This window comes from Suricata suricatta, chromosome 1, assembly GCF_006229205.1.
Source record: "Suricata suricatta isolate VVHF042 chromosome 1, meerkat_22Aug2017_6uvM2_HiC, whole genome shotgun sequence".
Lineage (NCBI taxonomy): Eukaryota > Metazoa > Chordata > Mammalia > Carnivora > Herpestidae > Suricata > Suricata suricatta.
In genome coordinates, this window is record NC_043700.1 from 165,600,542 (window position 1) to 165,613,205 (window position 12,664).

General features: G+C 35.4%; 1 protein-coding gene across 2 annotated transcripts in view; it reads left to right on the forward strand.

Moving 5' to 3' along the window:
* The window catches only part of ARAP2 (ArfGAP with RhoGAP domain, ankyrin repeat and PH domain 2), a 188,381-nt gene that overhangs the window by 72,819 nt on the left and 102,898 nt on the right, over positions 1–12,664 (forward strand). For both annotated transcript variants that reach the window (XM_029947657.1, XM_029947648.1), the window contains exons 15-18: positions 9,111–9,255; positions 11,297–11,399; positions 12,065–12,263; positions 12,450–12,513. In XM_029947657.1, the coding sequence (XP_029803517.1) occupies positions 9,111–9,255; positions 11,297–11,399; positions 12,065–12,263; positions 12,450–12,513 (511 nt within the window). The remainder of the gene's footprint in view (positions 1–9,110; positions 9,256–11,296; positions 11,400–12,064; positions 12,264–12,449; positions 12,514–12,664) is intronic.

Below are 12,664 nucleotides of genomic sequence, written 5' to 3' on the forward strand. Positions count from 1 at the left end.
GGAGGTTCCTCAAAAAATTAAAAATAGAAATACCATATGACCTGGTAATTGCACCACTGGGTATTTACCCAAGGAAGCAAGAACACTAATTCAAAAAGATATATGCAGCATTATTTATGATAGCCAAATTATGGAAGCAATCTAAATGTCTGTCCACAGAAGAATAGATCAAGGAAATTCGGCGTGTATACACAATGGAATATTATTCAGCTATAGAAAAGAATGATATCTTGGCATTTGGGACAATATGGATGGACGTTGAGGATATTATGCTAAGTGAAATGAGTCAAAGCAAATACTATATATGAATTCACTTACATGTGTAATCTAAAAAGCAAAACAAATGAACAAATAAAAAAACAGAAGGTCATAAACACAGAGAACAAATCAGTGGTTGCCAGATGGGAAGCAGTTAGGGAGGATGGGCAAAAGAGGTGAAGGGGATTAAGAGTTACAGACTTCCAGTTATGAAATAATTAAGTCACAGGGATGAAAAGTACAGCATAGGGAACATAGTGATATTACAGTAATGTCGACAAATAGTGACAGATGGCAGCAGTGTTTATCATGGCGAGCACTGCGTAATGTGTAGAATTACCAGATCACTGTTGTGTACCTGAGAGGTATGTTATACAACTGAGATTCCTATAACACTGCATGTCAACCAGACTCCAGTTAAAAATACACATATAATTGCTGTCACAAAACATTTTGTTCAATAAGTGTCTACTAAAAATGATGAAACTGTCGAACTATCAAGAAACAAAGTTCTGTTTGGTTTTTTTCCTTCTTTCCTCTCTCAAGATGCTGCAGTGATATTACTCCTATTGAGCACGAGTTTTAGGAAGGAAAAATGAATTATTTGGAAAGATTTAGAGATGAAAGTGTGGTTGTCACCTTCGGCCCTGGCTGGCAAGCACCTGGACTGCACCCCTTCCGCCAGTGCTTGTCAGGACAGCCATAGAGCAGCATGATTAAGCAGGAAGAAAACAGTCAGGATGAAATGCATGCAGTCTTTCGGAGAGAGACGAGAGGCTTCAAATTGTCAGTTCAGGTTTTCAGGATTCGAAGTTCTTCTAGCCTCGGGTTATGAAGACTGATCTGTAGTTTTCTTTTTCTTTTTCCTCTTCTCAATTTAGTGTTCATGAAAAGAAAGATTGAAGCTCGTGTTAAACCTAAGCATAGAGCTGAATAATAGCATCCTGGTTTTGTTTTGCGTTTCCTCCCCTCAACCATATTTTTCCCCCTTGGTGTATTACCGTGATTTGTTGACATGGTGTTTGATTTTTAAAAAGTGAGTGGTTGATATGGTTTACTAGAAACTCGATATCATCTGTTTATATGTAATTTCATAAATTAGCATTGAAGAATTTTGAAGATCTTTTGTTCTATAAATGCCTGGCTTGTATAGTCTAAAAATGTTTCTTCAAGGCTACAACACATTTATTTTAGATGAAAAGAATTCCTAGTGTGTATTCCTATTTTCGGTGAATGCTGGATCCCATCTTTTTAGGAAATTCTTCATCAGGAAACAACCTCATGCTTTCAAAAAATGATAGTTTTGTTTTAACTATCTTACATTTACTCTGCGTATGTGTATTCGAAGCCAGGACCTCTCCTCTCCAATATATTTTAGAAATGGGCATACATGCTGCACATGTATAAGAGGCACAGAGAAGCAGTATGCAGAGTAGGTTCCCGGAGCTTGGCTGCCTGGGCTATACTCTCAGTTTTGATGCTAAGTACTTGTGTGATCTTGGAGAAGTCCGGTAACCATTTTGTGCCTGTGGAGAGGCTCCAGGGAGGGATGTGTGGTAGAACTAACCTAACGGGTTTCTGAGGGTTCAGTGAGTTAATGTAAATAAAGCGTGCGGCCCAGTCCGTGGCACATATGGCGATGGTAGGATGCGGAGCAGCAGAAGCAGCAGCAGAGGGGCTGTCTATACGCAGCTGCTTCGGAGTTCCAGTTAGCTTCGGAGTTGATGCATTTTCTACAGGTGGTAGCTGCCCACCAGTGTACCCGACCCTAGTAACCACATTAGTGGATTCACAGTAGTGTTTCAGTGGGTCACCTCTGGAGTCCTTTACTTGCGTTTGAGTAAATTCCAGTAATATATTTCTTCCTTGATCTAAATATCAAGAGTGAATAGAATGAAAAACCCCTCCAGCCAGTCCGAACAATACTCACACCAGCTCTTGTTAAGAACAGCTTGTATCTTGAGAGTTACCCTCTGGCCCCAATTTTATTTCTGATGGACATCATCTGGTAACTGGTTAACAGTAAGACTTCTGTAGCAGAGAGGGTATTCTCAACGTCAGAGTTAGGAGAGCATATCTGAATTGGGCTAAGCAGACAGATGCAATCCAATGTAAGCTTTTCACTGCTTCCCAAATGAACAGGAATGCCAAGATTTCCTTTCACAGCTTTGTTATTATAAATCCTCAAAGGTAACATCTGTGCCTGCCTTGTCTGACCTCTGGCCCGTTTCCACTTAACACACACACACACACACAGAAGCAGATCAAGAGTTATAGTAAATATATATATATATATATTTATGTATAGGACTAAATCCCCTCAAGTCCATATTTCTAACTTAAAATGAGTTTGCACTCACCTTTTTAAAGGAGCTGTCATTTCTTTCCCTTTAGAATTTACATAATTAGCTTCTGCATTTACTTTTATTTTATGCATTGTGCATTTGGCACTTCTTGTTTAAGACCTTCTAGTGACTCCCCCTTGTCTGCTGAGAAAGAAGCAAACTCCTGAACATCTGTCCTGTAAGCCTCCTGGGGCCTGTCCTCTGCTGTCTCTGCTGCGTCTGTGGCCTTCTTTTCTATTTGTTAACTTCAAGTGTAATCTGGTTCTGTGAACAAATAGATTTTTGGAAGTTTCCCCTTTCCTTGACTTTTCTCATAGTGTTCTTTCCCAGAATTATGGAGTGATTGATTGTAGCTCCAGATATATTATTCACTACTTTAGAAACCTGTCTTTTTAGTCATAAATAACGATTTCAAAAGCTGTTGTTGTTTTTTTGTGAAATTTTTTTATTCTAGTCTGAAAATGGTTGCCCTCCATGAATGGTTCCAACCTCTAAAGGGACCCTCCCCCAACCATGGTTATTATTCCAGCCACATCTCCCCTTCGATTGGATTGCAAACTGCATGATGACGGGGACAGATCTGTGCCAGTAATGATCTGCATACTCCGTAATGTGCATTTTTTGCATTATTCTTCATGAAGATTTTTCTCATCATTGGAGTACATTGTTTTGAAGTTATAACTCCAGTTGATTAGTACTTTGACTTTTCCTTGTCATATATTTTAGAAATCTCCAATAACAATTATAGCCTATCAAAATTTTCATATAACTGTGCAGAGTACACACTGTCACTCAGGATCTGAGGCTCCTGGAAGCTTAGTATATCACCTGCCAGTAGGCTGTGATTGGGTCTCTGTAAGCGTTCTTTTCTAGTACTCAGGTAGAAATTCTTGGTGCTGTTTCTTCTGCCAGTCATGATTCAGCTTTTCATTTGGCAGTTTCTCAGAATACAGTGATTCCAAGCTCTCAGGATTTCCACCTTTTAAGTGTTTCTCCTTGTGATGGTTTTTGAGACTATAAACACATTATCTCCTCCTCTTTCTTCTACTTCTCCCCACCCTACCCCTGATAAAGGGCAATTTAAAGAGGAAGATGATAAACACTTTCCTTTAACTTTTTATTTTTAATTATGTTACCATAATTTCCAACCTAGAAAAGTTACAAGCATGGTACAGAGAATTCTCAGACTTCCCAAATATTAATGTCTTACTTCGTCGTTTTTCTGTGTATGCATGTATGTACTACACACATGTGTAAATGTGTGTGTGCATATTTTTAGAGTTATTTAAAAGTAGGTTGCAGACATTATGCCCTTTTATCCCTAAGTATCTCAATGTTACTTCTTAAAAAGAAAGACATTCCCTGAAATAACCATGCAATAGTGATCAAAATCTGGAAATTATCTGATCTACAGATTTTATTCATTAGATCTGTGTTTATAAACCTTATTTATTAGCTTTAATATCTGTAGATCTAATGTATATTTTAAAAGCAGCATTCAGGTTGCTTATATAATTTGATTCTTGGCAATAACTAAGTTTAAGAGTTTGTACAATCTCTATAATCCAGAAATAGGACAGCAAGATGATAATTCAAATATAATTATTTTTATCTCCAGAGACTGAAGAGCATAATCAGGGGAGGGGCAGAAAGAGAGAGAGACAGAGAATCCCAATCAGAGTCTACGTTGTCCACACAGAGCCAGGCGTGGTGCTCAAACTCACAAACTGTGAGATCATGGCCTGCGTTGAAATCCAGAGTTAGACGCTTAACTGACAGAGCCACCAAGGCACCCTCCTAGCCTTCCTTGTTTTAAAGACATTCAAGTTTAATATTTTAAGTCACTTATTCAGAGAGTTATTTGGCAAACTATAGATGTTGAATTACATCACTAACACCTGTAGAAAATAGCATCGTTCAGCATTTAGTTTTCATGCTAGTGTCTTCACTAGGAGATATATAAGATGAATAATGGGTTTTTTGCTCAATGAGCAAAGCTCATTGTTTTAGTTCTTTAAAGTGGGAATTAGAAAGGAGTGATGAAGATTAACCAATTTTGACAATGTCAAGACAGGTTATATAAAATTACTGTGTCTGGTTGGCGTTCATCCCTTTCATTTGAACCCTTGGATTTATTTATATTTTCATTGTTCAAGTTTCAGTTGAGAAGTAAGCAAGGAGTGATGTGTACTCTTGGAATGTATCACAACGTAAAACCTACTAGAAGTGTGAAATAGTAAATACACGCTTTATATTTGCACATAATTTTTAGACTTCACTAGGATTAGAGGCAGCCTGAATAGACATTCTTCCCAGACTCCACTCTAGCAAATAAGCATTGCCTCTTTTTTAAGAAAGGACCCAAATTTTACATTCAAAATTAAAAGAGATAAAGCTTATACAGCCTTTAGGAAGTAGTTTCTGACTTCCATTATTTCATACTCAATTTGTTGTAGCAGTTAATAACTTCTCCTCCCTCCTTTATCATTTCAGTGGTCAATAACCATCATCTTAGCTTAAGTTTTGTTTATCACAATATTTTTTCATGTTGTCTGGACCATTATTTATACTCATGGATACATTGACTCAGGTATTCTGTTAACCTGTATAATTTACATTCACAAATGATCTTATAGTTTGTGCATTAGCAGAATTTGGTTCACTCTGTACCTTTAAAGTGTGTTCCATGACTGCATTTTTGTGGTCAGGGCTTACTTGTATATGTAGTTCTTTGACCCTTTCCAATTTTCTTGTACGTCAGCCCTAAACCATTTCCAGGTCTGGTTCCTCAGCTCTCTTCCACCTTTATTTGTGATTTTAGAAGCATTCTTGCTACCCTCCAGAAGTGCTTGTTTCTCCCCTTAGGGAATAGCTTAGCCGATGTTTTCAATCTGTTTTTCTTGCTTTGGCTTCCAAACTGTTGAGATTGCTGAGAATTGCCAGTTAGGGAACCATGCCTTTTGAGTTGGCCACAAATTCATGTGGGTTTGGTTTTTTTAGTTTGATTTTACCCTAATCTGGTTGCAGCACACTATTTGCTGATTTTTATAAGCAATTCTTTTTCTAATTTTTATTGTACCAAAGGAAAAATAAAATGTTTTCCATGGAAAACAGATATTTGTTCCTTGTTTTTTCATTCTTAGACATTATTCTTTGTCTTTGATAAATTCCTCTGATCTTTTTCTCTTTTTTTGGAAGTAATATCAGGATCTTGCAGCACCATCATCTTATACTACCTTTTTTCTCTCTCTTGTTTTACTTTAGGGAGAGTTCCTTTTCTAAGCTTCTCTCTTTTTTTATTTTTAAAAATTTAAAATTTGTGATTCTATTTTTAATGATCAAAACCTATTTTTTGTGTTATTTTTTATTTTTAGAACATGCTGTACTTGTTTTAAAGCTATAATATCTTTCCTTTGACAGTCTGATATTATTTATAGTTTAAAAGATTTACTGTTTTGGTTTTGGTCTCTGTCTTTTATGTTGGAAGTTTTCTTTGAAGTGTTTGGGATCAGTTGTGAGAAAACTTCGTGAGTTTCTTGGGGAGAGTGTTGGGATTGGGGTCTTGGTTATCACTGGCTTCAACATTTTGTATGAAAATGTGGGCAGGTAACTAGGAGTCTGTAGAATGTCATTTAACCACTTTGTTTCCAGATGGCACCTTACCTCTGCCTCCAGACAATGCCCAGAGTCCTCCAGGTTAGAATCTTTCTGGTCCAGTTTCTCCAGAGTGAAGGACCCAACTTCCACATGAGTAGAGAGGGCTTGTTGCTTAGCTGCTTAACACAGGGGAGAAAATATGTGGACTTTACTCCCTTTATATAATAAACTTGTTTCAGCTCTACTTCTTACCCTACACTACTTTAGGTATTAGCCGGTCTCATAATTGATAGAATTTTGTAGGACATTACTTGCTTGCTGTTAACTTGTTTTGTATGTCTGAAGGTACCAGCTTTTGCCTCTAAGACAAGTCAGTCATTTGCTCTGTACTGAGGATCTCTTTGGTTCTTTCCCCTTTTGAGTTGTTACTTTCTATCTCTTCATTCTTTGTAGTTTTAGGAAGAGAATGGAGATGCATACATAGATCCATCCTGCTGTGCTTAAAAGTACTTCCATTTATGAGTCTCCTGTTGATTCTTTAACACATTTCTTATTTGTGTATTTCTTTAAATACAGAGTCGGCAACCTTATCTGAATAATCTCCATAACTAATAAATTTACTTTCCAGTTATGAAAATAATATTTTAACAAACTTTGTGTAGACTATGCAGGTTGGTGATTCTTGGTTTTGTTTTGTTTGAGAGAGGGAAAAGGAGAGATTTTTGAGAATTGAAAAAAAACAGTCCTTGTCATCAAATAGCTTATAGCATTTCTGGATAAACACATTTAATTTGTTACATTGTACAGATATTGCAGTTATATTTACATATCCTATTTTAAATTGGCAGTAGATGCTTAAACATCCACCTATAAAGTCACTTCTACATGCTTCATGTATAGTACATCCTTTGATCACAACAGCAATACTATGAGTTCGATGTTTTTGTTATCCTCATTTTGTAGATGAGGAGCCTGAGAGAATGGTGAAGTTGTATTTCAGGGGTACCCAGTTAGTGATGAAAGCTTTGTTAGAATCCAATCTTTGACTTCCAGTTCCACCCTCTTAGGGTCTACAGAGTGCTAAACATGCCATAGGAAGATACTTAATTCAGCCTGATGATGATAAAAGTTTGGAAAAGAGTCCCAAGAGAGATAGTGCCTAAGCCCAGTCTTGGAGAAATTGGGCTAGCTGGGTAGAGTACCATTTCAGTTAAATAATCTTCTTAGCTCAAGATCTAACTGTGTATTTCCAGTTCTTCTCTTTATTCTCTTATGTTTTTGAGAAAGAAAATGTTCATCCTTCATTCAACTCGGGAAACATCTTTGGATGGTCTGCCATTTGCCTTACCATATCTCTTGCCTTCATTTGGGTTTATGAGATCCTCTTTTGTTAATGACTCAGGCTGTTGCTCTATCCTGACTGGATTTATTTATTTCCATTTAGTCTTCAGCTGCTACAACCTGGCTTCTTTCATAGCACACTAAGTAAACTGGGCAGTTAACTTCTTATAAGGAAGACCAACAGATACTGTTTTCAGCCATCTTTGATTATATTTCCTTGCTATATTCAGTGGTAATCAGTCCTTTCTGGAAAGCTTTGTGCCTATCTATTTTATACACTGTTTCTTCTCATTTGCTCCATTTTCACCCTATCTATATTCATTGCTCCTTATAATTTAGTTTTCTGAGAGATTTTTATCCTTGCTTGGTTTATATTTTCAACTACTACTTGTAGTCTAAAGACTTTCTAGTTAGTGAGCCCTTTCCTTGAAAATCTGTAGTGATCTGCCCCATAGGTATCTCTACTAAGATTTACAACAGCTATCTCCGTTCAAAGGAAACTTATTGCATCCACTAAAAGAGTTTGTACTTTATTTTCTTTTAAATAAAAGTGGACCTTATGGCCAATCTTGTAATCAAAGCTAAAAATGATGACTACTTGACTCCTTCCTTATTCCCTGAGTTTAACCATTATGTGTTCTGTCTCCTTAAAACACACAGAAGCATGCATACTTTTCTCTTTCCCTCTTCTCCATCTCCCTCCTTTTCACCCTCCCCACCTCCCCAGCCCTGCTCCCACTCTTCTGCTTTTGGCTGTCTTCATTTCTTCATTTGTTACTTAGACTTCTGTTGACAGTGTCCTAACTGGTCCCCTGCCTCTGACCTCACCTTCATAAATCTGTTTTCCACAGTAAGCAGAGTGTGTAACGTTCATCTCTGATCATATTCCTGTGCTGAAACCATTTCGGTGGCACACCATAAGCTACACAATCAAAGCTCAGCAAACTTTTCTGAAAAGAATCAGATAGTAAATTATTTAAGCTTTGCAAGCCAGATGGGCTTTGCTGCAATTCAGCAGCCCTTGTAGTGGGAAAGCAGCCACAGAAAATCTGTAAGTGAGTAGATATGGCTGTATTTTAATAAAACTTTATTTGTAAAAACAGGTGATGATTGGGATTTGGCCTATAGGCCACAGTGTGAAGACCCTTATAATTTGAATTTTCAGTTCTCTAACCAAGGCATGCAGGCTATGGCTCCTTTATTCTTTTGCATACCTACCTCACGTCAACCACAGTCTTCCTTTTTACACTACGTTTTTTTCCCTCTGAATACTCCGTGTAGACATCAGTCCTTGCTGTTTCAAATTGTTTGCAGCAATCTCTTTATGGATCTGTCTGCTTTTCTGGTCATCAATGTCATAGTTATTTTTGTCTTGTACATTCTTTGTTACTAGCTTGTAAATTTTCTGAGAGCAGAGAAAGTGACAACTATATATCCCATGCAGCACTAGCATACTCTTTACACAAAATAGGAAATCAGTATTTGAATCCAGTTGTTATTTAAACTATGTACTTTTTAAAAATTAGAATTATGGTATAATTCAGTTTATAATTTGTTTTAAATTCCTAGAGACAAATAAAAAGTGGTGTGTTTTGGAAGGAGGCTTCTTGAGTTACTATGAAAATGATAAGTCTACGGCACCTAATGGCACCATTAATATCAGTGAAGTGATCTGCCTGGCTGTCCACAAAGAGGACTTCTATTTAAATACCGGGTAGGTTTGCCATTAAACAGGTGGGAGATGAAGAGTATTTTCCAATATTTATCATACCAGATAATAAGAGTATTGTAATTTTAATTGTTCATTTGCTTATTGTAAAAAGGGTTTAAGGATTTCATAAAGCTTAATCATTTTACAGCTTCTGAAATTTCCTTAGAAAATTCGCTAAAAAGTAGATCTATTAAAATATTATACTAGGTACTGTGAAAGGCTAATGTATTTGCATTTATCTTAAATAAATTTATAGCATTCCATTCTAGAACATGTAGTCCTAAAATATTTATCATTTACTCATTATTTAAAAATCAAGGACTAATGGCATAATTTACGCATTCATTTAATGCATTATCATTCAAATAGGCAACAAAGAAAACAGTCAGTGATGATTTACATTAAAATAAAAAACTAAATATATTTAATATCATACTGAAATGCCAAATTCTTTACAGATTTACTTTAGCTTTTAATGGTTTCAAAAAAGTAGCAATTAAAAGAGTAATCATTATTTATTTAATATATTTGACTCAAAAAACAATTTAACAAATTTTTTTTAAAGACTTAAAAATAAGCCATCTAAGATACTTGGTGTGAAATTTACATTTTGTGATGTAATAAATGAAAAACTATACTAAATTCTGTATTAATCATTATATAGAAACATAGTATTTTAATATAAACTTTATGAGAATGGGAAGACATTTGTAAAGCTTTGTGATTTACATAAAATTACACATAACATAGTATCATTATTATATGATGACCAGTATGTATTAGTTGAGGTGACTATTATTTTCTAGTAAATCTAATTTGATTTTTTATGTAAAGAAACCTCATTATTAGGTGATTTTGTTTTAACCTTGACAATACTTCTTTCTAAATGAATAATTAACTTAGTGTGGCTTACTGTGAAATTTAAAATAAGTGCATACTAGTATTCAGATGTTTGATTAGTAAATAAAATCTAATTTAAAATGTTACTACTTTATCAGCATATAATCATATTCAAAATTAAAACAGTCTTGATAGAATATTCCTGGGACAAGCAGACATGCAGGAGAAACTATCTACAATGAGATAAGGTTAGAAATTAATTATTGCAGCCATATTCTGAGTCTCTTGAAATAGCATTTTCCAGAGTTTGAACTCTGTAATTGAGGCAGTGAGGAGTTACATAATTTTGTATTCAAGGAATAAACCTGGGCGAAGTGGTAAGGAAGAGATGGGAGGTAAAGAGATAACAATTTTTGAGAGTTTACTTAGAGAAAGAGATCATTAACAAAAAAAAAATGGGTTTGAGAGAATTTTAAGATTAAACTAATGAGATTAACTGTCTGGATGAAGAGCTGCTGTTAAGAAGTTAAACCCTAAGGTTTTGAACTTGTTGATAAAATAGATGGCCCCTAAATTGAAACATGAGGAAAGTGTAACCAGTTTGGTATAAAAAAAAAAAAAAAAGAAGGAAGAGGGCTTTGATGTAGGATATTTTGAAATATTGTTTTAGGTTACAGCAACAATGTACCCAGCATGTTCCAGGGAATAGTTGGAGTTTTGGATGGATCCCAGGGAAGAATTCAGGACCTGGGATTGTTACTCTAATTTTATCTGCAGTAGGAAGAGACAGTTTTGGGATAAGATGAGATGATAGAAGGAAAATCTGTTAAAACAAGAAGAGGATTAATTAGAGAACTGTTTGGACAATGTTTGCTTTAAGTAGAGGAACTCTAGATGGCCTGGTCTGAGACGGAAGAGGAAACCAAAGAGGGCCCTTTGCTACATGTGTCAAAACTAATGAGTGTATAGGGCACTAACAAAGTCATGCAGTAAGGTGATTAAGTGATCAGAAGAATATTATTTTGTCTGATCCAGTGTATTTCATTTATTTGGATGAATTAAAGTATAAATCAGTGGAAAAAGATGATAGATTTCAAAGCATTATCCAGTTCTCAAAGAGAATATAATTAAAACCTTGACCTTTGTGTTGTTTCCATAAGAGACAAAAATAAACAGTGGAACTTTTTATTCATGTGTGCTATAGGCCCATCTTTACCTTTGAGATCTATTTACCCTCAGAACGTGCATTTTTATTTGGAGCAGAAACATCTCAAGCTCAAAGAAAATGGACAGAGGCAATAGCCAAGGTATTTAAATATTGCATATTTATCCTAAGTCTAAAAACTATTCTTAACTTGGAGTCTGTGGTTGAATTTCAGAGGTCCAGGAAAATTTTATACAAGATTGTGGGGAAAATGTCCATACTGCATTAAGTTTTCAAAGGTTATAGTCAAAAGAGATTAAGAGCTTCCTTCCTAGAGCCTTAAGCAGAGAAAAAATTACTGTAGGACCTTGGAGAAATCATTCTTTGAATTAATGCCAGATTGTGATGATTAAGATCTTTTCACTATTGTAAAGCCACTTCTGTGTATGTCCCTTTGTAGGTAAATACGTTATTCATGATATACACAAAGGGGAAAGGAGCAGATTCAGCAAAAGATACAAATGGAGACAAACGTTGAGGGTTGACATTTTGGAAAAATGCCACAAATCAGCCTAGAGAATGTCTTCCTATTTCAATTCTGTATATATCAAAAATAGTGGTTTAAGATGCTTCCATTTGAAAATGCATTATAGCTGTTCAGCTGTAAGACTGAGAGTGAGTTTAAATAATTGTTTTTAAATTTGGGTTACTTCTAAATTTTTAGGGTAGAAAAACTATTTTTGTTTCAACCTTCCCTCAAATCTGTAGGTAGGGAAGGGATTTCCTATTTTCACTGTCTTTATTACTTTTCTGTATTTGTTTTAACAGCATTTTGTTCCCTTTGTTGCTGAAAACTTAACAGAAGCTGACTATGATTTGATTGGTCAACTCTACTACAAAGACTGCCATACCCTGGATCAGTGGAGAAAAGGCTGGTTTTCTATGGACAAATCTAGTTTGCGTTTCTGTCTTCCAATGCAAGAAGTTCAGGAAGATAGAATGCATTTAAGAAGACTGCAAGAGCTAAGTAAGATCTTTTTCGTCTCTCATCTTATATTTTGGATGCAATTCTTTATTACATATGATAATAGTAGCATCATAAAATTATGATGCCTTCCTTCCAAACATGACTAAGTACTATTAGTAAGTGTCTTTATGGGTATTTAGTGTCATGTTTTAAATGATATGTTTATGCTTTTCTCCCTCCCTACAGCAATCAGCACAGTGGTTCAAAATGGGGAAAAAATAGACATCTTGCTCTTGGTAGAAAAAGGGAGGTAAGTGCTGTTTTGCTCTTTACTCTTTATTATAATAATAATGTATAATAATATATTGGACCTTTACTCTTTATTATAATATATAAATAATAAACCAATAATTTTGGTTCTCTTCTTTGAGAGAGAACCCATTATTTTATAGCCTGTTGGA